The sequence below is a fragment of the Marmota monax genome, unplaced genomic scaffold (genome assembly GCF_021218885.2).
Source record: "Marmota monax isolate L192 unplaced genomic scaffold, Marmota_monax_Labrador192_F-V1.1 WCK01_AAM20220418_F8-fsc00014, whole genome shotgun sequence".
NCBI lineage: Eukaryota > Metazoa > Chordata > Mammalia > Rodentia > Sciuridae > Marmota > Marmota monax.
In genome coordinates, this window is record NW_026695222.1 from 572,957 (window position 1) to 596,654 (window position 23,698).

The 23,698-nt window shown below is 37.6% G+C and overlaps 1 protein-coding gene across 6 annotated transcripts in view; it reads left to right on the forward strand.

The window, feature by feature from the left end:
• Tasp1 (taspase 1) overlaps positions 1–23,698 on the forward strand; it is a 292,780-nt gene that overhangs the window by 221,171 nt on the left and 47,911 nt on the right. For all 6 annotated transcript variants that reach the window (XR_009225849.1, XM_046433599.2, XM_058575633.1 and 3 more), the window contains one exon: positions 10,067–10,177. Coding sequence is in view for 5 of the 6 variants with exons in the window: in XM_046433599.2 (XP_046289555.1) it covers positions 10,067–10,177 (111 nt within the window). In the remaining variant the exon portion in view is untranslated. The remainder of the gene's footprint in view (positions 1–10,066; positions 10,178–23,698) is intronic.

Sequence of the window (23,698 nt, forward strand, 5' to 3'; positions counted from 1 at the left end):
TAAAGTCCAATGTTGTTTGAAAGTCTTTGTGCAGTGATTGGTGGAGACTCTCTAGTGTACTCTCAGCTGCTTATCTGTACTATTTGATCATATTGACTGTATTTACCAAGTCCAAATTTAAAACACCAGCAGTCCTCCAGAAGCAAGAGGCATTGCTCATAAACACTGGTTCCTTGAACTGTATTGTAAATACCATAAGGTTTTTAACACACATGGAATCTAAAGCAAAGCCTCATTTCCTCAGAATTTTAATGGTTTATATGTTTTAAAGATGGTATCAGGGAGTCTTTCATATACTTATGACTAGGTGACCTAAAAATTTTTCAATCCAGAGTATTTTCACTTCATTCACAGAAAACTTGCTATCCAACCTCTCTTGGAAATAAGAGGTTTTTGTTTTGGTTTGTTTTTGTCCTGTTTTGTGGGAATAGGTTGAAGGTTGTTGCTATTATGAATACTGATTATAGGCTATGGTAAACAAAATAAGATGGATCAGAACTGAGCATAGGAAAAAATATTTTTTAAAACTTAGTTTATATCTCAGGGTATTCTAGAAGATACTTATTTCATTGAAGGCAGAAAGATCATTTTAAATTATGTAGAGGTATTCTTGTATATTTTATTTTAGGAATACCATATCATATTTCTTTAAAAATCCACATGGCCCCAGGATTTTGGTGTGTCAAAGATATAACTGACTATATTTAGGCTTTCCTAGATAAAATTTATCAGAATTTCCTGACTCTTAAGCAAAGTCACAATTAATTTAAGTAACTTATGTCCATACAAAAATTCCAGTGAGAGTGGAAGCCAAGAATATTTTTTAAAACAAGTCTATTTTTTAAATCATATGAAAGTAGCAAATATTACAAATAATCAATAAGTACAGGAAACTGGCCCAGTCAGAATATACTTAAAAAGCTCTAATAATTAAATTAATTTATTATCTGTATGGTAGTAGTTTTATCATTGGAACAGTTTATATATTCAAATGCATATGAAAATTTAATATGTCATAAAAAAGATTTCAAGTCTGTGGGTAAAAGATGAATTTTTCAACAGATTTATGATGTGCAATTGGCTGACCATTTAGTAAAAACAGAACAAAACAAAATACCACAGGATCTCCACTACAGTCTTAACAGCAAAATTAATTTCAGAAAGACTGACCTTTTAAAATTAAAAACTATAATTGTAAAAGTGCCAGTAGAAAACATGGACAAGTTGTTTGCCTGGTTTTTCATTAGGGAATGCCTTTCCAGTAAAACTCCCAACACAGAAACCTTAAAGGAAAAGATTGATAATTCAGCCACATAAGCATTAAAAATATTTCTATTCCAAAAAAGCAAGAAAAGGAATCATAAGGAAAAATCAAAAGATATTGACAAACTGTAGAAAAATATTTGCAACAAATATTGTCAAGGACTTATAGCTTTAATATAAAGAGTATAGCAAATTAGTAAGGAAAAAACCCAAGGACCCAGTAAAGAAGTGGATAAATACATTTTTAATTTGGGATTATGTTTGATTGATATGACAGATCTAACTAAAAAGGCTTAACTAAACAAGGACTTTTTTTTTTTTTCCTCACATAAGAAGTCTGAAAAAAAGAAGCCTGAAAGCCTGGATTGCTTTTAGGCTGGTACAGTGACTCCACAGTGTATCAGGGGCTTAGACTCTCAATCTGTTTGGCTATCTTTAGAGTGTGACTATATTCTTCATGACCACAAGATGCTGTTCCACTTCTAGGCTCTACATCTGAGTCAAATGATAGTTGCCCATAAGATGTACACTAGTCAAGTCTTTCTTTTAACAAGCTCTGGTAGAAACTCTTCCACTTTACAGAGAGATAAATAAGAACATGATCTCAGAATGTGAAGTCTTAAAAAAAAGCTGATCTCATTGAAATTGAGAGTAGGATGGTGACCACCAGAGCTGGGGAGAGTCATGGGTGGTATTGGTTGGCTTTCTTTTACAGTAACAAATACCTGAGATAATCAACTTCTAAACATAAAATGTTCACTTTGGCTCACTGTTTGGGAGATTTTAGTTCATGGTTAGTTGACACAGTTGCTTTGGTGGCCATGGACAGGCAGCATGTCATGACAGGGAGTATTTGGCAAAGCAGTTGTTCACCTTATGGCCTGGACATGAATGAAAAGGAGACTGGAGTCCCACATTCCCCTTCAAGGGCATGCAAAAAGACCTCCCACTAGGCCACACCTCTTAAGGTTTCCACCACCTACCTCCAAATAGCTTCAATCTGAGGCTTACACATTTTGCATGCAGGCTTTTGGTATAAACTTGAGATCCCAAACTGTAGCAGGAGGAGAAAGTACAGGGGAAAGTGTTTGAATAATAAGTTACAATTAGATAAGTCTATGTGCTGCAGATGGGGACTGAGTCCTTAGCATTTAAGCATTTGGGAGACATTTAAAATCCAAACCATAATATAAACATTTAACTTTATTCATAATTAAGAAATGCAAATCAAGATAACAGTGAAAGTTTTAGATTTTGGTAGATAAACTGTTTTAAAATTGTCACTGGTCAAACTTAACTCTCATTCAAGTCTTCTATTTGAAAAGTTACATTGCAGTTCTTAAGATTATGCTTATCAACACATAATAATGACATCTACAAGCTGTGACCAGGGTAGATTCTTGAGGAGCAGGTATAGTCCTTATAATTTATAGACAGAGGACTTGGGCCAGTGGTTTGGTGTTCAGCTCTTCATTTCCTCTTTGTTCCCTAGGCCTGTCACTTACCTCCCTGTGTCTTAGTTACTTTCTTTCCCTTTGGTTTTCATCTATAAAATGAATGTAGTCAGGCTCATTCCCTTTGGGATTTTTGTATGAGCAGCAAATGATAGAATCTAGTTAAATTAAAACACCTTTTATAGGATACTGGAGGCAACCTCATAGATTTCCCCTCAGATGCAGAATGCAGTGTCATCTTATTAATGGAACTAATACTTGAGAAATTAGTGATCCACTCCTGTTGCTGTGTCCTATGGACTTCCTGCCATTCTGTTTATATTTCACATGGAAGATAAGTTAACAAACTTGTGACTTAAGTGCATCTTTAGAGAAAAAGTTCTGATCTCTGAGGAAGTATAGATGGTTATCCTGCTTCTGAGTGTAAAGGATACTTATATCTCTTTAGTTCTTTTGAAGTTAGGGTTTTGTGTTCTAAGTAGAGAATAATCAATATTTCCAGTCTTCATATTCTTGCTCATCAGATCTCCAAACTCTGTGTGTGTGTGTGTGTGTGTGTGTGTGTATTCAATATATGAGTTATTCTTCCAAGAGAAAAATGACATTCAAACAATTGGCATATAGACATTAAAAAGAAGATAGTGCAAAAAATGTATTTTTAAAAGACAGAAGTTCTTTGTTAAGTGTGATGGGAAGATGGAACACTTGCAGCTGCCTTCTAGCCATACAACACTTTCTTGATATGTTCTCACATGTTGAAGAGGAATGTTAGGCTTTGCAAAAGAACTCTGTCTTTGCTTCTCTGGCACCAGGTAATGCTAATTGCTGCTGTGGGTAGAGATGAAGCTCCATAACTGAAAATTCTTTTAGGACTGTGCATATTAGAGTCCAGTGTCCCAGTTTTTCAGACAAGGTGGGGAAAAGCAAGAGAGGTAAAATTGACTGGCCGCAATTCAAGAATGCAGCAGCAAATCTTGAATCCTAATTTCCCATATCTTTGACCCTGTATTATATCCATTGTCTTTCCAATCACCCCACTCCACTGGCTTGTGGTCACCGTTGATCATTTCAGGCTTAGTTTTGTTGTTTTCCCCTACCCCCATTGGATTTTATGAGCCAGTGAATTCCCACTTTTTTTCCTTGAAATTATTTTAATTGGGACTTTGTTATTAGCAATCAAAAGACAATGGATTAATATTCTTGTTGAGTTCTCTAATACTTGAAGTGATTTTCCTCTCATATTGCTTCACCTTCTTCATCCTTAAAGGCAATAGCACATATAGGGTAAGTAGGTGTCTCATTTATATGCAGTCTAGATTTGCAACCTAAATGAATGTGCAGATTACACACATTTGAATGTGTCCCTTACAATCTGTACTTAGAGTGTCATTCCATAGCTGTTACAGACTTAGGTCTTTAAAGGAGCTATTTAAGACTTATTTTATTATGGTGAATAAAGTTTAACCTTCTTATTTCTTTATTTATCTCTTAAATCTATCCAATTGCTTTGTACATATATTAATAGAACATTGAATTGTCTTAAGGTTATTCATTTTTGCCCACAGTTCCCATATGGGGTATACAAAGCACCTAGAATCCAGCATTTCATTCTCTGTTAATTTTTGTTTTCTTATCAGTAGGATTAAGAATTAGCTTTTTATTTTCAGAGACTATTTAGTGTTTTTAACTTGTGAAACTAATACCCATTAGAACCACCATCCTATCACCGAGTACAAATTGACACTGGTTCTAGCTGTTGTAGAAGATTACCCAGGCAGATACAGTAATAGACCTATTCAATATGATGATCTTTGAAACACCAGCAAAATTCTGAAGTGTATTCCTACTACCAATATTACTACCACCAAAGAAAGTTCATGTATATAAATTCAGTCCTCATACCAGTCCTCAAAGGTAGCTAAAAGATGTCTTTTAATATCTATGATTTATAATAGAACAAACTGAGGCATGGGATTAAAAAAATGATTTATTCCTTGCTTAATAATACATAGTTGCTACCCTGAGACTTAACAAGATCTCTTGCCTGAGTCAGTGTTTTTTTTTTTCTTATGTGACAATAACAATCTAAGTATTTTCCATGGAAAATTTGGAATTTTCGGATATACCCTAATCACTCTTTTGTTAAATTATTGAATGTGCACATATCAAAGCTAAAGAGCTCTGTTACGAGTTTCCATGGTAGCCTGAGGCCCTGCCCCCTTTCAGAGCATTCACATACTATCCTTTTTATTTTGGTTTTGGTTTTGAGACAAGATCTCACAAAGTTGCTTAGGGTCTCACTAATTTGCTGAGACTGTCCTCAAAACTGTGATTGATCCTTCTGCCTCAGCCTCCTGAGTTTCTGGGAGTATAGATATGTGCCACCACATCTTGCTGAGTTGCTGGGAGTACAGCCAGAAAGGGCTGTCCACAACAGTGATCCTAGATGAAATTCTACAGGAGTATAGAAAATCTAATTTGGCTGAAACATCTGAATTGTAAAAATAAATATAGGAAGATAAGGAGTGTGGATATCATTTATAGGCAGTAGGGAACCACTGAAGGTTTTTGAGTTGTTTAATGATGTGATCATATATAGGATGCATATCTCTTCTGGGACTGAATTTGGTTGTTTCTGTTTCCCATGCTCCCCACCTCCCATGTCTATTCTGTGAACTACCCTGTTAGTTCTACTTGCAGAATATATCCCAGACTTAACCTCTGCAGATAGTTTCTACTGTCACAAGACTCACCAAGCCACTATTATCTCTCAGCCAAAGACTTGCTGCTTTAATACTTGCCCTGCCAGTTCATTTCACACAGCCCAGTAACCTTTTACAGGTACACATAAAATCTATCACTGTCCATAATCTGGCCCCCTACCTTTCTCTCAACTCATATTCTCTTCTCTTCTCCTTCCCTCCTTCAGTTCCTGTCACTCTATACAATTTTTATTTCCTGAGCACACTGAGCTCTGCCTACCTTAGAGCCTCTGGTTCATCTGGTTGGAATGTTTTTTTCCAGATTGTCACGTGGTGGTTAGCACCTTTCCAAAAAAGGCTTCCTCTGATCCTCATGCTCCACTGATGCCCTCCATTATTTATTTTCTTGACAGTTCTCCCTCCTATCTGGATGGATTTCCTTATTGCTTTGAGTGTATTACTTTTTCCGCATACTATTCATCCAGATATATGTTTTGTTCATTGCTGTATTCCCAGTGCCTAGAAGTGTCCTGGCACCTAGTATACATTTCTTGGATTATTAATTTAGAGATTGACTGGGGCAGGGAGGGCAGATTAGAGCCTACTGCAGTATTTGCAGTATAGTGAGAGTTCACAGAGGGTATCTACAGTGAAATGAAGAGACAGAGGCAGGTGCAAGTACAATCACAGATCTGTCAGGGTTTGACTTGGTTTGAAGTGTTCAGTTATTGGAGAAGGAAGAGGCAAAGAGCCTTGAACTTGAATAAACTATAAGAAGCTTAGGAAAAGTTGTTGGATTTGATGGGAAAAGAAACAGTTCCAAAAGTGCTGAGTTTGAGTAGTAACCACCTGGCAGTTAGAATGTGAGATTGTCCAGAGTTTTTTTTGTTCCTAAAAAAGGAACAAATAAAAAGGAAGAGGAAGTGCTACAAAGGAAGCAAGGATCATAAGTTCAGAGAAGGTGGGGGGATGTGGCATTCCCTACGAACTTTGGCATGGCTATGGAAAGTCATTGACCCTCTCCGGACCTCAGGTTATTCATCTCTAAAATGTTGATAAAACACCTCATGGTAGTGTATTTCTGAAAATTCAACTTCAGACATGACGACATGGAACCAAGGCCCAATGTAGAGTCATTTGTCAAAGGAGTCCCCCTACCTCCTTTCCCCTTCTCTAAGAAGCAGAGGATTAAGAAATTTACTCTAGTTACACGGTTTCAATTTATGTTGTTTTTCTTTCCAAGCAATGGTCTGAAAGGAGTATCACTGATTTATAATAAAATTGAGTACTTCCCTATTCCAACCTATCTGCTTCCCAGTTTTCTCTCCCTAGAGGCTACTACTTTTAACTCCCTTAGCTTTTTCTTCTAAAACTTACATCTGTACTTCAACATAACATGCCGATAGTAGTATTTCTTAATTTTTCAATTTTAGATATTATTTATCAGATTTAGTCATTTATCATCTTCACACTCAGAGAAGGCAATGATTTAGTTCTCTTATTCTTCTAATCTCAGTTCTATGAACCTGTACTTGCCCCTCCCCCTTTCAATATGTATATCTCTATTTTGTATTTCACTAATGTTGAGAGTTTATGTATTTTTACTATAGCTATTCACATGAGCTACATACTATACTATGGTTCCATCTCCTTGAGGTGCTGGGGATTGAACCTAGGGCCTCACATGTGTTAGGCAAGGGCTGCACCGCTGAGGTACCCTTAACCCTCTCCTTTCCTTTCTTGTACCAAGACTTATCTTTTTTTCATAGATAACATTTGCCTCATTATTTTTTAGTTTTTTTTTAATAACAACCACTCTTCCATATTCTCACTTCCCTCAAAATCTGAAACATTTCCTCGCAATAATTTAAAATCCAATATGTATTTGGTCAGTTTATTTTTTTTGCTGCCCTTGGAAATTCCTTCCTGGCCTTCTCTGTCTTCCTGCTCCAATTTGGACTGTTTGCTCTCTAAGCTTGCTCTGTAGCTGTGTGTCATCTGGGAATCCCTTTTTCTTTTATGTTTTAAATCTCTTGTTTTCAGAAACAATTTCCTTTCTCCTTATTTACTTCCTCCTTCATTTTGCCATGGTCCTTTTATCCTGTAACTCTCTGAGAAGGAATGCATGGGAGGTACACTCTAACACTTTGTAGAATTTCATTCTGCTTTTACACTTGATTGGCATTTTTATCTTAATATAGAATTCGAGGTTGGAAATCTTTTCACAGCATTTTGAAGACAGTGCCATAATTTATTATCTTCTAGTATTGCTGTTGAGAAATCTGATGCCATTATGATCCCCTTGTAATCTTTTTTTTTCCTTGTAATCTTCTCCCTACCCCCCACCCCCAACTTGGAACCCTTGCTTTCCTTTTCTCTCTCTCTCTCTCTTTCTTTCTTTGGTAGTGGAGATTGAACCCTGGAGCATTCAACCACTGAGGCCCATCCCCAGCCCTATTTTGTATTTTGTTTAGAGACAGGGTCTCATTGAGTTGCTCAGTGCCTTGCTGTTGCTGAGGCTGGCTTTGAACTCAAGATCTTCCTGTCTCAACCTCCCAAGCCTCTGGGATTACAGGTGTGTGCCACTGTGCCCAGTTTTAATGCTTTTAAAAATACATTATAGTCATACGTAATAGTGAGGTTCATTTTGACATAATCAGAAATGCATATAACATAGTTTACTCATTCACAATCCCAAGCTCATCCTGTTTTCCTCTTTTACTCCCTTCCCTGATCCCTGGCTTATACTCTACTGATCTTTTATTTATTTATGTATTTATTATTTTAAATTGATACATTATAGTTATACATAAACATGGAATTCATTATGATGTATATGTACATATGTGTAGCATAAGTTGGTCAATTTTATTCTGCAGTTTCTCCTCTTGCCCACCCTTCCACCTTTCCTCTCAATCCCCTTCTTCTACTCTACTGTTCTTTAATTTTTCAGGATATCCTCTACCCCTTTATTTCTCTCCTTATTTTTTCTAGCATTCCCAAAGGAGAGAAAATATTTAGCCCTTGACATTCTGAATCTAGCTTATTTCACTTGGCATGATGTTCATAAGTTCCTTTCATTTACCAGCAAATGACATAATTTCATTCTTCTTTATGGCTGAATACAATTTCTTTGTGTATAGACACCACATTTTCTTTATTCATTCATCTGTTGACAATACCTAGGCTAGTTTCGTAACTTGGCTATTGTGAATTGTGCTGCTATAAACATGGATATGCCTATATCACTATAGTATGCTGATTTTAGTTCTCTTGAATAACTATCAAGGAGTGGGATAGCTGGGTCATATAGTGGTTCCATTCCTATTCTTATGAGGAATCTCCATACTGCTTTCCAAAGTGGTTGTTCTAATTTGCAGTCTCATCAATGTGTAAGTGTATCTTTTATCTTGCTTTTTTTTTTTTTTAACTTCTGCTCAGTCCATTTGCCTGTTTTCCCTGTGTTGCATTTTTGTTTGTTTTGGTCTCTCTTTCCTGAGACAGAGGCCTAATTGAAACAACTTAGTGATCTTAGCAGGTCTTAATTTGTTGTCTTCATTTCATCCCTGGCCTCTATCCCTGCCTTCAGTTCCAAGTCTCCAATTTCTGATCCTTTCAGTTTTATGGCAAAACTAGAAGGTTCCTTGTGGATGTCCCTCACTCTAAGTTCCCTCTATCCTATAGAAAATTAGATTTCAGCTTCCGTAGGTCTGTTAGGTGAACAATTGCTTGTCCATCTCCTTTCCATTTACTAAAAGGTCCCTTCCACTCCCCTCCACTTCCTCTTTCTCTGCCCTTTTTGAGTCATGCCTTTTTCCTTCCTTTCCCACCAATTCACTGGATTTAGGGAGAGAGTGGAGATAAATGTATGTATTTAATCTACTAAGTTTAACCAGAAGCTCCCCCCCAATCCAATTTGGTTGGTTTTTATTTTTACTACTTTCTTTGATAGTTCTTAGGTTAATTTTGCATTTGTTCTCCATGTGCTCACTTGCTATGCCAGATGTTTGAAGAAGATGTCCTTGGGGAAGAAAAATGAGGGGTTTTAAAATGTAATGTTCTTGAAATGCTCACAATAGTTCAGTGTGTGAGATCTCAAGGAGGATGGGCTGTTTCTAACTACCAGAATCTCATAATAGAAATATAGTTTCACTCTTATTTGTGTAAACCATCAGGAGCATTTTTAAATGTTTGTAATAAAGTTTGTGGCTTATTGTTTAAAATAGAATTTAAGGTAGTTAATCAAAGCTTTTGGTGGTATATCCCTGACATCAGGGAGAGCCTGGTAAGTAGTCTCTAAGAGTTGATCAAAGGGAGTTGTTGAACATTTTTTCATGTATTTGTGTTTTGGTCCTTTAATCTGGTAGTGTTTCCAATTCCATTCTGAATACAGTAATGCACACTCCATTCCCCACTCAAGTCATCTTGGCGGCATCTGGTAATGTCTTTGCCAAATGGCTCCTGTTCAGGCATAAGCCTGCCTTTGCCATCAAGTCTATACGAGGTATGAACAATGATGACTGTCAGAAAATGGGCATCTTCCAAGCTCTTATTCATAGCACATTTTTGTTCTGGTAATCAAATGAAAACTGAAAAATCAAAAAAGTAAAATTCCCTGAAAAATGACCTCTAATCCCTTGTGCCTAGGTTCACCTTTCCTAGCCAGTGAAGATGGTGTACTTGGTGGAGTGATTGTTCTCCGATCATGTAGATGTTCTGCAGAGCCCGACTCCTCCCAAAATAAACAGACACTTCTAGGTAAGTTGGACACATATATATTGTGTCTTTTTCACTTTTTCAAAACATAAAAAGGCTTATATCCTTCAGTCAATAATTATAAGCTATGGGAAGGACAGGGTACACTATTGACATCTAGACATCTCTATTCTACTGATCGTTATCCACAGGTAAACATGCAAAAGATGAATGTTTATTTTAAAGTACATGCTCAATGCACATTTTCCAAGTGGGCTCAGAACCTGGGAGCTTTAGTAAAGTCCAGTATTAAGAATATTAGATAATGTATTGCTCCTCTGCCTTATTACACAAAGCATTTGAGGTGACGCATAACAATATACACAGTAACAGAAGATTTCTTCCTGTCCCCGCTCCTGAAAAGGAATCAGAACCATGTGAAGAGCTGCTGGTCTAGAAGTTAGTCCTGGCTCCATGGCTTATTAGTTCTTACACCTTTGTGCATTGGTCTTACTGTTCCATGCTACTTCCTCATCTGTAAAATAAGGATGCCTGCCCTGCCCTCCTCATAAAACTATGGTTGAGGGAGGGTCAAATGAGTGTTTTTGAAGATTTGCAGACATCCATGCAGATGTGTGGTTTTGTGTTTAGCCATGCCCATCAGTGAGTATGAAACCCAACCCACCCTCCATTTACCAAGGCATAGACTTCTGGAGTTGCTACTACTCACTTTTTCATGCACCCAGGGAGGTACTTCTTAAAAATCCATGTAAATGTGGCACATAAACTAGCAGGGTCCTATTATTTTATTTTATGAATTAACTTTTTATTTAGGCATACATACACTTAGAAAAGTACACAAATTATAATTTCTTTTTTTATTTTTTTATTGGTTGTTCAAAACATTACAAAGCTCATGATATATCATCTTTCATACATTTGACTCAATTGGGTTATGAACTCCCATTTTTACCCCAAATACAAATTGCAGAATCACATCGGTTACACACTCACATTTTTACATAATGGCATATTAGTGACTGTTGTATTCTGCTACTTTTCCTATCCCCTACTATCCCCCCTCCCCTCCTCTCCCATCTTCGTTCTCTACCTCATCTGCTGTTGTTCAATTCTCTCCCTTGTTTCCCCCCCCTTTACCCTCACAACCTCTTATATGTAATTTTGTGTAACATTGAGGGTCTCCTACCATTTCCATATGCTTTCCCTTCTCTCTCCCTTTCTCTCCCCCCACTCGTCTTTGTTTAATGTTAATCTTTTCCTCATGTTCTTCCTCCCTGTTCTGTTCTTAGTTGCTCTCTTTATATCAAAGAAGACATTTGGCATTTGTTTTTTAAGGATTGGCTAGCTTCGCTTAGCATAATCTGCTCAAATGCCATCCATTTCCCTGCAAATTCTATGATTTTGTCATTTTTTAGTGCTGCGTAATACTCCATTGTGTATAGATGCCACATTATTTTTATCCATTCATCTATTGAAGGGCATCTAGGTTGGTTCCACAGTCTAGCTATTGTGAATTGTGCTGCTATGATCATTGATGTGGCAGTATCCCTATAGTACGCTCTTTTAAGATCCTCAGGGAATAGTCCGAGAAGGGCGATAGCTGGGTCAAATGGTGGATCCATTCCCAGCTTTCCCAGGAATCTCCATACTGCTTTCCAAATTGGCCTCACCAATTTGCAGTCCCACCAGCAATGTACAAGTGTACCCTTTTCCCCACATCCTCACCAACACTTATTGTTGTTTGACTTCATAATGGCTGCCAATCTTACTGTAGTGAGATAGTATCTTAGGGTGGTTTTCATTTGCATTTCTCTGACTGCTAGAGATGGTGAGCATTTTTTCATGTACTTGTTGATTGATTGTATGTCCTCCTCTGTGAAGTGTCTGTTCAGGTCCTTGGCCCATTTGTTGATTGGATTATTTGTTATCTTATTGTTTAATTTTTTGAGTTCTTTGTATATTCTGGATATTAGGGCTCTATCTGAAGTGTGAGGGGTAAAAATTTGTTCCCAGGATGTAGGCTCTCTATTTACCTCTCTTATTGTTTCTCTTGCTGAGAAAAAACTTTTTAGTTTAAGTAAGTCCCATTTGTTTATTCTTGATATTAACTCTTGGGCTATGGGCGTCCTATTAAGGAATTTGGAGCCCGACCCCACAGTATGTAGATCGTAGCCAACTTTTTCTTCTATCAGACGCAGTGTCTCTGATTTGATGTCTAGCTCCTTGATCCATTTTGAGTTAACTTTTGTGCATGGCAAGAGAAAGGGATTCAGTTTCATTTTGTTGCATATGGATTTCCAGTTTTCCCAGCACCATTTGTTGAAGATGCTATCCTTCCTCCATTGCATGTTTTTGGCCCCTTTATCAAATATAAGAAAGCTATGATTTTGTGGATTGGTTTCTGTGTCCTCTATTCTGTACCATTGGTCCACCTGCTTGTTTTGGTACCAGTACCACGCTGTTTTTGTTACTATTGCTTTGTAGTACAGTTTGAACTCTGATATCGCTATACCTCCAGATTCATACTTCCTGCTTAGAATTGCTTTTGCTATTCTGGGTCTTTTGTTTTTCCATATGAATTTCATGATTGCTTTATCTATTTCTACAAGAAATGCCTTTGGGATTTTGATTGGCATCGCATTAAACCTGTAGAGAACTTTGGGTAATATCGCCATTTTGATGATGTTAGTTCTGCCTATCCATGAACAGGGTACATTTTTCCATCTTCTAAGATCTTCTTCTATTTCTCTCTTTAGGGTTCTGTAGTTTTCATTGTATAAATCTTTCACCTCTTTTGTTAGGTTGATTCCCAAGTATCTTATTTTCTTTGAGGATATTGTGAATGGAGTGATTTTCCTCATTTCCATTTCATAAGTTTTGTTGCTGATATACAGGAATGCCTTTGATTTATGCGTGTTGATTTTATATCCTGCCACTTTGCTGAATTCATTTATTAACTCTAGCAGTTTCTTTGTAGACCCTTTGGGTCTGTTAAATATATTATCATGTCATCCGCAAATAGAGATAATTTAAGCTCTTCTTTTCCTATTTTTATGCCTTTAATTTCTTTTGTCTGTCTAATTGCTCTGGCTAGTATTTCAAGAACTAAATTGAATAGAAGTGGTGAGAGAGGGCATCCCTGTCTTGTCCCAGATTTTAGAGGGAATGCCTTCAGTTTTTCTCCATTTAGGATGATGCTAGCCTGAGGTTTAGCATATATAGCTTTTACAATGTTGAGGTAAGTTCCTGTTATCCCTAATTTTTCTAGTGTTTTGAACATAAAGGGATGCTGTACTTTGTCGAATGCTTTTTCTGCATCTATCGAGATGATCATATGGTTCTTATCTTTGAGTCTATTGATGTGGTGAATAGCATTTATTGATTTCCGTATATTGAACCAGCCTTGCATCCCAGGGATGAATCCTACTTGATCATGGTGCACAATTTTTTTGATATGCTTTTGTATTCGATTCGCCAGGATTTTATTGAGAATTTTTGCATCCAAGTTCATTAGAGATATTGGTCTGTAGTTTTCTTTCTTTGAAGTGTCTTTGTCTGGTTTCGGGATCAGGGTGATGTTTGCCTCATAGAATGAATTTGGAAGAGCTCCTTCTTTTTCTATTTCTTGAAATAGCTTGAAAGGTATTGGTATTAATTCTTCTTTGAAGGTTTTGTAGAACTCCGCTGTATACCCATCCGGTCCAGGGCTTTTCTTGGTTGGTAGTCTTTTGATGGCTTCTTCTATTTCTTCCTTTGTTATTGGTCTGTTTAAATTGTGTGTGTCTTCCTGACTCAATCTGGGCAGATCGTATGACTTAAGAAATTTATCGATATCTTCACTATGTTCTATTTTATTGGAATATAGGGTTTCAAAATACTTTCTAATTATCTTCTGTATTTCTGTAGTGTCTGTTGTGATATTGCCTTTTTCATCCTGTATGTTAGTAATTTGAATTCTCTCTCTTCTTCTCTTCGTTAGCATGGCTAAGGGCCTGTCGATCTTATTTATTTTTTCAAAGAAACAACTTTTAGTTTTATCAATTTTTTCAATGGATTTTTTTGTTTCAATTTCGTTGATTTCTGCTCTAATTTTAATTATTTATTGTCTTCTACTACATTTGCTGTTGTTTTTCTCTTCCTTTTCTAGGTTTTTGAGGTGTAGTGTGAGTTCATTTATTTGTTGGTTTTTTCTTTTTTTGAGGAAAGAACTCCAAGAAATGAATTTCCCTCTTAAAACTCTTTTCATTGTGTCCCATAGATTCTGGTATGTTGTGTCTGTATTTTCATTTGTCTCTAAGAATTTTTTTATCTCCTCCTTTATGTCTTCTGTAACCCATTGATCATTCAGTAGCATATTGTTCATTTTCCATGTGATGTAGGATTTTTCCTTCCTTCTTTTATCATTGATTTCCAGTTTCATTCCATTATGATCAGATATGGTGCATGGTATTATCTCCACGCCTTTATATTTACTAAGAGTCGCCCTATGGCATAATATATGGTCTATCTTTGAGTAGGATCCATGTGCTGATGAGAAGAACGTGTATCCACTTGATGATGGTTGATATATTCTATATATGTCGGTTAAGTCTAGGTTATTGATTGTGCTGTTGAGTTCTATAGTTTCTTTATTCAGTTTTTGTCTAGAGGATCTGTCTAATGGCGAGAGTGGTGTGTTGAAGTCACCCATAATTATTGTGTTGTAGTCTATTTGACTCTTGAACTTGAGGAGAGTTTGTTTTATGAACGTTGCAGCTCCATTGTTTGGTGCATACAAATTGATAATTGTTATGTCTTGTTGGTGGATGGTTCCTTTTAACAGTATATAGTGTCCTTCTTTATCCCTTTTGATTAACTTAGGTTTGAAGTTGATTTTATTCGATATGAGTATGGCCACTCCTGCTTGCTTCCAAGGGCCATGTGAGTGGTATGATTTTTCCCAACCTTTTACCTTCAGCCTGTGTATGTCTTTTCCTATCATATGAGTCTCCTGAAGGCAGCATATTGTTGGATTTGTTTTTTGATCCAGGTTACTAGCCTATGTCTCTTGATTGGTGAGTTTAGGCCATTAACATTTAAGGTTACAATTGAAATATGATTTGTACTTCCAGTCCTGTTTATTTATTTATTTATTTTAGTTTGGCTAGTTTTTACTTTTTGGTTATTTTCCTCCCCCTTTACTGAGATACCTCCCGCTGTTAGTTTTGGGCACTATTTTTCAATTCCTCTTCTTGTAGTATTTTGCTCAAAATGCTTTGCAGTTGTGGTTTTCTGGCTGCGAATTCTTTTAGCTTTTGTTTATCATGAAAGATTTTAATTTCATTGTCAAATCTGAAGCTTAATTTTGCTGGATACAGTATTCTTGGTAGGAATCCATTATTTTTCAGCATTTGAAATACATTTTTCCAGGATCTTCTCGCTTTCAAAGTCTGTGATGAAAAATCAGTTGTTAACCTAATTGGTTTACCCCTGAATGTAATCTGCCTCCTTTCTCTCGTAGCTTTTAATATTCTCTCCTTGTTCTGTATGTTGGCTGTCTTCATAATTATATGTCTTGGAGTTGGTCTATTACGGTTTTGGATGTTTGGGGTCCTGTAGGCTTCCAGGATTTGGCAGTCCATTCCATCTTTCATCTCTGGGAAGTTTTCTAGAATTATTTCATTTAATATGTTGTCCATTCCTTTGGTTTGAATCTCTATGCCTTCTTCTATCCCGATGACTCTCAAATTTGGTTTTTTTATGACATCCCATATCTCTTGAATAGATTGCTCCTGGGATTTAAGCATCTTTTCTGTGTTGACTATATTCTTTTCAAGTTGATAAACTTTGTCTTCATTATCTGATGTTCTGACTTCTACTTGATCTAGTCTATTTGTAATATTCTCGTTTGAGTTTTCAATTTGGTTTATAGTTTCCTGCATTTCTAGGATTACTCTTTGATTTTTTTTTAAGATCTCTATCTCCTGGTAAAGCTCATTCTTTGCCATTTGAATTTGTTTGTTTAATTCATTCTCAAAATATACTTTTATTGCTTGGACTTGCTGCCTCATGTCTTCTCTAATATTCCTTTCCATCTGAGTTAGGTATGCCTTGAGTTCTTTCCCTATCCCTGTTTCTGGTGCTTCTAGGTCTTCCTGTAGATTTAAGTTGTCCTGCATTGTTTGTACTCCTTTTTTCCCTTGTTTTTTCATGATGTTCACGTTACTTTCCAGCTCTTTTTGATTGCTGTGTTTCTGCTCTCTTCTATAGATTTGTTTTGGTTTTGTATATCTCTGTTGGCTCTCCTTTGTGTTGGTAGACTATGCCTGCTAAAGTGGATTCCGCTGGGAAGGAATTCCGACGGCTGAGCTCCAGTGACGTCACCTCTCTGCTATGGCTGGCCCCAGGCTCCTTGCCGGGGTGTCCGAATGGGGGGGTGGGACTGGGCTGTCTCTGGTTGGTTTCAGCTCCCGGTCGCTGGCGGGCGGGCGGGCGGGCGATCTCTAGCCGCTCAGTCGCACGGTCAGTCACTGGCGGGCAGGCGGTCTCCAGCCGCCCAATCGCGCAGGCAGCGGGCGGGTGATTGGTCGCCGGCGGGCGTACGGTCTCCAGCTGCCCAGTCGCAGGGGCAGCAGGTGGGCTGTCGCCGGCGGGCGGGTGATCTCTAGCCGCCCAGTCACGCGGGCAGCGGGTGGACTGTTGCCGGCGGGCGTGCAGTCTCCAGCCGCCCAGTCGCGAGGGCCTGGCCTCTAGTCCCCTGGTTTCTCCTGCTAGTCCTGGTTTCTCCTGCTAGACCAGATTTCCCCTGAGTGATAACTCTCGGCAGTTCAAACTCTACTCTGGGCCTGCCGTTTGTTGGGTGTGCAAGGTGTCTATTGGGAACCCCAGCACTCTATTGTTTTGATTTTTTCCGCTTGCCCCTCCCCCAGTGCTGGCTAGACAGGTTTCGTTTTCGCCGCTGATGGGAGGGGGAGTTGAGGGTCAGGTGTCTCTAGTTTTCCCCGCGTCTTTATGCAGTCTTGCTCTGATAATCCCACCCCCGGAAAGCCTAGGAAAGATTTTATGCGAATTCCCCGCTGTATGGGAGCTGAGCTGAGTAACACACACCTGTTTTATTGTTGCAATCTGTCGGAGAGTGGCGGTGGTTACTTCAGCTCTCCAAGATGGTGGCCGCTGGTTTCCTTGGTGGAGTTTCCATTGTGGGCGATAGAACTGTACCGCTTCCTTCCCCGTCTGAAATCCCGAACTCAGCCCGGGGCTGAGTGGGGGCTCAGCCGGCAGGATTCCACAGAATCCGCAGCAATGTTTCTCCCTGCTTGCTGGTCGCTTCTCGGTGGTGTCCCGCCATCTGTAGCCGCGGGGCGGGCCACGCGGTTCAGTCAGCCCGGATATCCCAATTATAATTTCTTGACAGATTTTCACAAAGTAAACCCACCTCATGTCATCAGCATTCAAATTAAAAAGATTGAATTTCACTGTAGCCCCCCAGACCCCTGCTAGTCCCTGCCTTTCTACAAAGTTAAACAATATGCTTATCTCTCTCTCTCTCTCTCTCTCTCTCTCATTTTTTTGGTACCAGAGATTAAACCAAGAGGGCACTTAACCACTGAGCCATATCCCCAGCTCTTTCTTATATTTAATTTAGAGACAGAGTCTTGCTAAGTTGCTGAGGCTGGTTTTGAATTGCAGATGTACGCCACCACTCATGGCTCCAAATATGCTCATTTCTAACACCATGGTTAGTTTTGCCTGGTTTCCTGTATTCTAAAAATAGAATCATAGAATATGTATTATTTTCAGAAAAGAATGGTCTGGTCTTCAGTCAACATTAATCCCCATTAGATTTATTATTACATGTGACAGGAATTGTTCATTTTCATTGTTACATAGTATTCTATTGTATGAATTTTGTATTGTGTTTTGATATATTCTTCTGTATTTTTTCAATATACAAGCATAATATTCATCCACAGAGGCTGTGGTAGTTCAAACCTTTATATAAATTTGTATACAGAAAATGTGGGTGATACCTGATTATACTGTATGATTGTTGTTAATTGCTATAGTACAGGTCTTTTCCTACCCTGAGTTTCTGTGAGTTTATAAAATAGAAGACTCAGTATTTCTTAACGGGTATAAAAAGTATTTTTCTACAGAAGCCCGAAACATTTTCATAAAATCTTCTCATTCATTCCTTAAAAAAAAAGCACTTTAATCTAAAAGACCTTTCTCAGAGTCAACTGGACTCTGATCATCAATCTCACCATTATTCTTTTTGTTATCATCTCTCTTTACCTACCCTACTCCAAACATATATATTTTTAAATTGTCATCTCTGATTAAACCATGACAAATGGTGGTTTGCTTCTTTTTTATTATCCTAATTATTTTTTAAATTTGTTTTTTAATTGTAGGTGGACACAACACCTTTATTTTATTTATTTATATGTGTCACTGCCAATTGAACCCAGGGCCTCACACATGTTAGACGAGTGTTCTACTGCTGAGCCCCAGCCCCAGCCCTTGATATCCTAATTGTTGTTTAATATTTTGAATAGTCTTACATAGTTATATAGGAGGGAATTGATTTTAAACATATGCAGAAGATTTATCTGGGCTTTCAATAAAAACTCAGAAAACTAACCCTTGGTATTTGGGAGGTGGGAATTATTAAAATTGTTTGTTGGATTATTCCTAGTTTGTTTCCTTCCAGAAAGGAGTATCCCACTTTACTGATCTTGAACTCTGGTCCATTTGAGTCAGTCCTGAGGATTATCAGGGCCTTTTGGTTGTCTTTCAGTTTTTCAGGTTCATTGTAAAAATACATATTTAAGGATAAGTCATAGAATTTTTATCTCATGTTGAATTCTATTACCAAGGTAGTTATTTGTAAACTAATTTCTTTTATCTCAAAAGAAGCATTAAATATATGGAGCCAATTTAGTGAATAAGAAGTAATAGCCATCTTTGCCACCCCATTCCCAGAGTCACCAGTCAGCCTCTGGTTCTGGTTATTCTTGTGGGAAACACTTTTACTCTTTAGAATGCACTCATGTTTCTGTTTCTTGATGAGTCAGTAACTTGTGGCTTCATGTTCTGGAAAAATTAAAAAAAAAACAAAAACGCGACTCATACCACATCCCACTCCCCTTGTCTCCTGACTTTGGTTGGACTTCTACTCTAACTTGAAATAATATATTTTAATTTTATGTGCAAGTTTAGCACACTATCTCTTGATCCATCAACCTAATATAATCTGTATCAACCATCCCTCATCCCTTCAACTACATAAGTTGAGGGAAGTTCCTGCACATTTCTTTTCCTCTCTCATTGTACCTCATCTCTAGCAATCATTGTTATTGTTATTGTTATCCATGCTTCTCTTCTATACTTTGATTCGAGTTTGATTCAAAACAGTGACAATCAGTAACCAGCATTGACAGCATCAGGATTATTTAAATATTTCTCATTGCATATCCTTGTAATGGAAGGTTGGACCTGTAAAGAGGAGAAGCATCTCCTGCCCACGTCCTGTGTGGACAGTTGAGCCAGAGTTCTTCTATGTAGAGTATGCTGGTGGTGAGATAAAGCTAAGAAAAAGGAAGGCTACGAAAAGACAACACGATCAGGAAGCAATTTTGAAAAGCAGGGGTAGGAAGGTGCCAGGCTTTTAGCCGTGGAGCTTTCACACTGGGAGTGTGGGAGGTAGGGTGGGGAGAGAAGCCCACATTTGCTTTATTATATATAAGGGAAACTTCAAAGTATTCCATAGAATGTTCTGCCACATAAGGTAGGAGGTGGGCTGTCCAGGCCCAGTGGAGCTAGCTGGAGACTGAAGTCACGTGCATTGCATAATCCATTAAGTGGGAGTGGCCCACAAAATAGTGTGCAGTGCCAGACCAAAATCTCCTTGGCTCAAGGCTGAATGAACTCACTAAATAGCTCAGGAGTGGCTTCCTGCAAGCATCTGTCATAAACTTCTGCCTATAAAAGAGGGCTATTTTAGACATGGAGATCAAGTGAGTTCTTATGTGCTATATCCTATCAATTCTTTCAAATCAGGCCACAACTTAATTTACTGAAGATTTGAACTGTGATTTCTCATTGATTGCTTTTTCAAATTCTCATGAAACTATAACTTCATAAACTCATGGCTACTTAATGCCCAATAATGTCCAGGATAAACCAAGAAGTTTTTTTCCCCCTATATATTCAAATAAAATAAAACAGTTCCCCAAATTTAAAACAATACCTGAACACTATATATTGTTTGATTTCTTTTTGTTTCAAGAATAGTACTATCAAAACAATCTCTAACTTTAGCTTTTTCAGTGTCTACCTTCTTTTCTGAAAATCATAAAAAATGTTCTCATTACATCACAAAAGCAGTTTTAGTCAAACCCCATTGCCACTTGGAGTTTCCAGGAAGCCTGTATTGGGTGTCTCTTCTCAACCAAATATATCAATCACAAGAGCCCTGGTGAGCTGCTTTAAGGGTGATAAGACTCAAGTACAGGACATTTTTGAAGTTTACCCTTTGTTTCCTCTTCATCCATAGGTGGTGACAATGCTGTGTACAAATGAAAAGCCACCTGGGTACATGTTTAGCAGTCAGCCCCACATTTGGTTCCTGACATTACCCCTTTCTAGGGATGTGACATTTAACTTGTTATTTGACATCCCTAAGTCTCCATTTTCTCATTTTAAATATAGAGAGAGTGGAAAATATCAGATAGGAAGGAACTTTCAAGGTCCCTTGTGTGACCTTGTTACAGGTGTTTTATCTGTAAATTGTTTGCTACTTTTCCCTTCAAGAGGTAGAACTTAGTTTTATTCCCCTCCAGCATGACTTAGACATTAGAGACTTGCTTCCAATGAATAAGAAGAAAACAGAAGTGATAGTATGTGACTTCTGAGACTAGGTCAAAAGAAGTTATTGTGGCTTCCTCCTTGCTCTTTCTGTTGGGACACCAATTGCCATATTGGGAGTATACTCAAGCAGCACTTTGGAGAGGTCCATGTATCAAAAAATTTTGATCTCCTTTCAACAGCCAATGAGGCGCTTCAAGTAGCTCAGATCTGAATGAGCCTTAAGAGGACTACACAGCTAGACAACATCTTAACTGAAATATCATCAGAGATCCTGAGATAGAATCATCCAACAAAGTCACTACTAAATTCCTTTGCCGTTTTAGTTTTATTTTTAAGTTTTTTGGTTCTGATAATTGAACCCAATCCTGAATTCCTGATCCACAGAAACTATGGGATAATAAATGTTTGTTTTCTTACATCACTACATTTTGGGGTAATTTATTATGCATCAATAGATAACTAATAAGCCTTTAAACCCTCTCACCAACAAGTGGCCCTCTGGCTTATAAATGACTGCAATAACAAATGAGGATTCTCTCTGAAACTTGAGGCAGTTCTTTCAGGCTTAAGTTTCTATCAGCGGATCTTGGTTCTCTGGGATCCTCTGGGACAAATCTGATCAGTTCCTAATCACTCTTTTCTAGATCATCTCTTTAGCCTCCCCATATCTAGGCTCCTGTACTTTATTATTCATGTCACACCTGCAGAATTCCTCTAGAGTGTTCTTTCTACAACAAATCTCCAGTTGGTCAAAGAATCTCACCATGGTCCCCATACCGGGGGGTGAACAGGAGAGAATTGAAAACAGTGGTGAAGCAGAAAGGGAAGAAATAAAAACATGTCCAGGAGAGCCACACTAATCTCAGGATTAGAAGACTAATGATCAAAACAAGAGTGTCATAAGTACATGTAATTAGTTTATTGTATGTGTAAGCTACATGTTGAATAAATTTATACATATGCTAAAATAAAACAAAACATGTATCTTTTACTGTTACTCCCTTACACTCTGATTTTTTATGTTTGTTTTTCATTGACACATAATTGTACATACTTACGTGGTACAATGTTGTATTTTAGTTTACCTAGCCATTGTATAATATGCAAATCAAGATAATTGGCATATTTATCACCTTAAATTTGTATTATTTCTTTGTGGTGAAAACATTAAAACTCCTGTCTTCTATATTGAAATGTTCAATGCATTAATGTTAACCATATTTATCCTACTGTGCAACAGAATATCAGAATTTATTCCAACTATCTAATAGTTATATTTGTCCATTGACCAACCTCTCTATATCCCCCAACCTGTCTTCTCCTTTCCCTCTTTTCCCCACTATTCTAGTCTCAGCTTCTATGAGATCAGGTCTTTAGATTCCACTTATCATATGCTCAACTTTTAATTTTTCTATAAGGATACACACACACACACACACACACACAATACCCACCTCTGCTGGTCAGTTCTTTACAGGATAGATTGAAACTACCTATTTTGGTGGGAAAATCCCTTCCCACATCTGACCCCAGGATATGTTTTCAGTTATCATTTGCAACTAGTCCTTTTCCTTCCTTCATCTCCAATATTTCAAGTTCTAAACTCCAAATCACATCTTTCAAAGGATCATGTTATTTCCCCCATGAATTTGCAAATGTTGCATTTGCTGAGAATGCCCTTGCCCAATAATATTCCCTCTTTAATACCTGGATCAAATGTAAATCTTCTTGGAATTTTCTGGAAGCCCTCCCCACCAGCAGATTTACACCTTCTTTGTGCTCTGTTAGCACTGTGCAGTGGACATCCCTTATAAACATCACAACCTCATCAAATATCAAAGTATTTGCCTCTCTTCCTAGGCCAGCAATTCTTAATGCTTTTTCTGAACCCAGTTGTTTGAGAAGATTAGATCACAGGTCCTAGAGCCCAAGTGACACACTGGGGTATAGGGATTTAAAATGTATTTCTAGGCATTAAGAAGGTCCTCCTTTCAGGATGAAAAACCTCTACTATACAAATTAAAAAACACTGAAGAGATTAAAGAATACACCAGAAGATGGAAAGACCTCTCATGTTCCTGGATAGGCAGAATTAATATCGTTAAAATGGTCATATTACCCCAAGTGATTTACATATTCAGTGCAATCCGCATCAAAATACCAATGCCATTCTTCACAGAACTAGAAAAAAAAGTCCTAAATTCATATCAAATAACAAAAGACCCAGAATAGCCAAAGCAGTACTGAATAAAAAGAGCAATGCTTTTAGTATCAAAATGCCCAATTTCAAATCATACTATAGAGTCATAATAACAAAACCAGCATGGTACTGGCACAAAAACAGACATGTAGAGCAATAGAATAGAATAGAAGACACAGAAATAACGTCACCCAGTTACAGTTATCTGATTATTGACAGATGTGCCAAAAACATATATTAGGAAAAACGATAGCCTCTTCAAGCAGTGGTGCTGGGGAAACTGGTTATCCATATGTAAAAGATCCCTATCTCTCACCCTATACAAAAGTTGGATCAAAAACTCAGGAATTAGATCATAAACTTTGCAACTATTGGAAGAAAAAATCGAGGAAATATATAGGTGTAGGCAAAGACTTCCTGAATAGACCTTATGTAACTCAGGAAATAAAAATCAACAAATGGGATGGCATTAAATTAAAAAGCTTCTGCACATCTCTAGCAGTCAGAGAAAT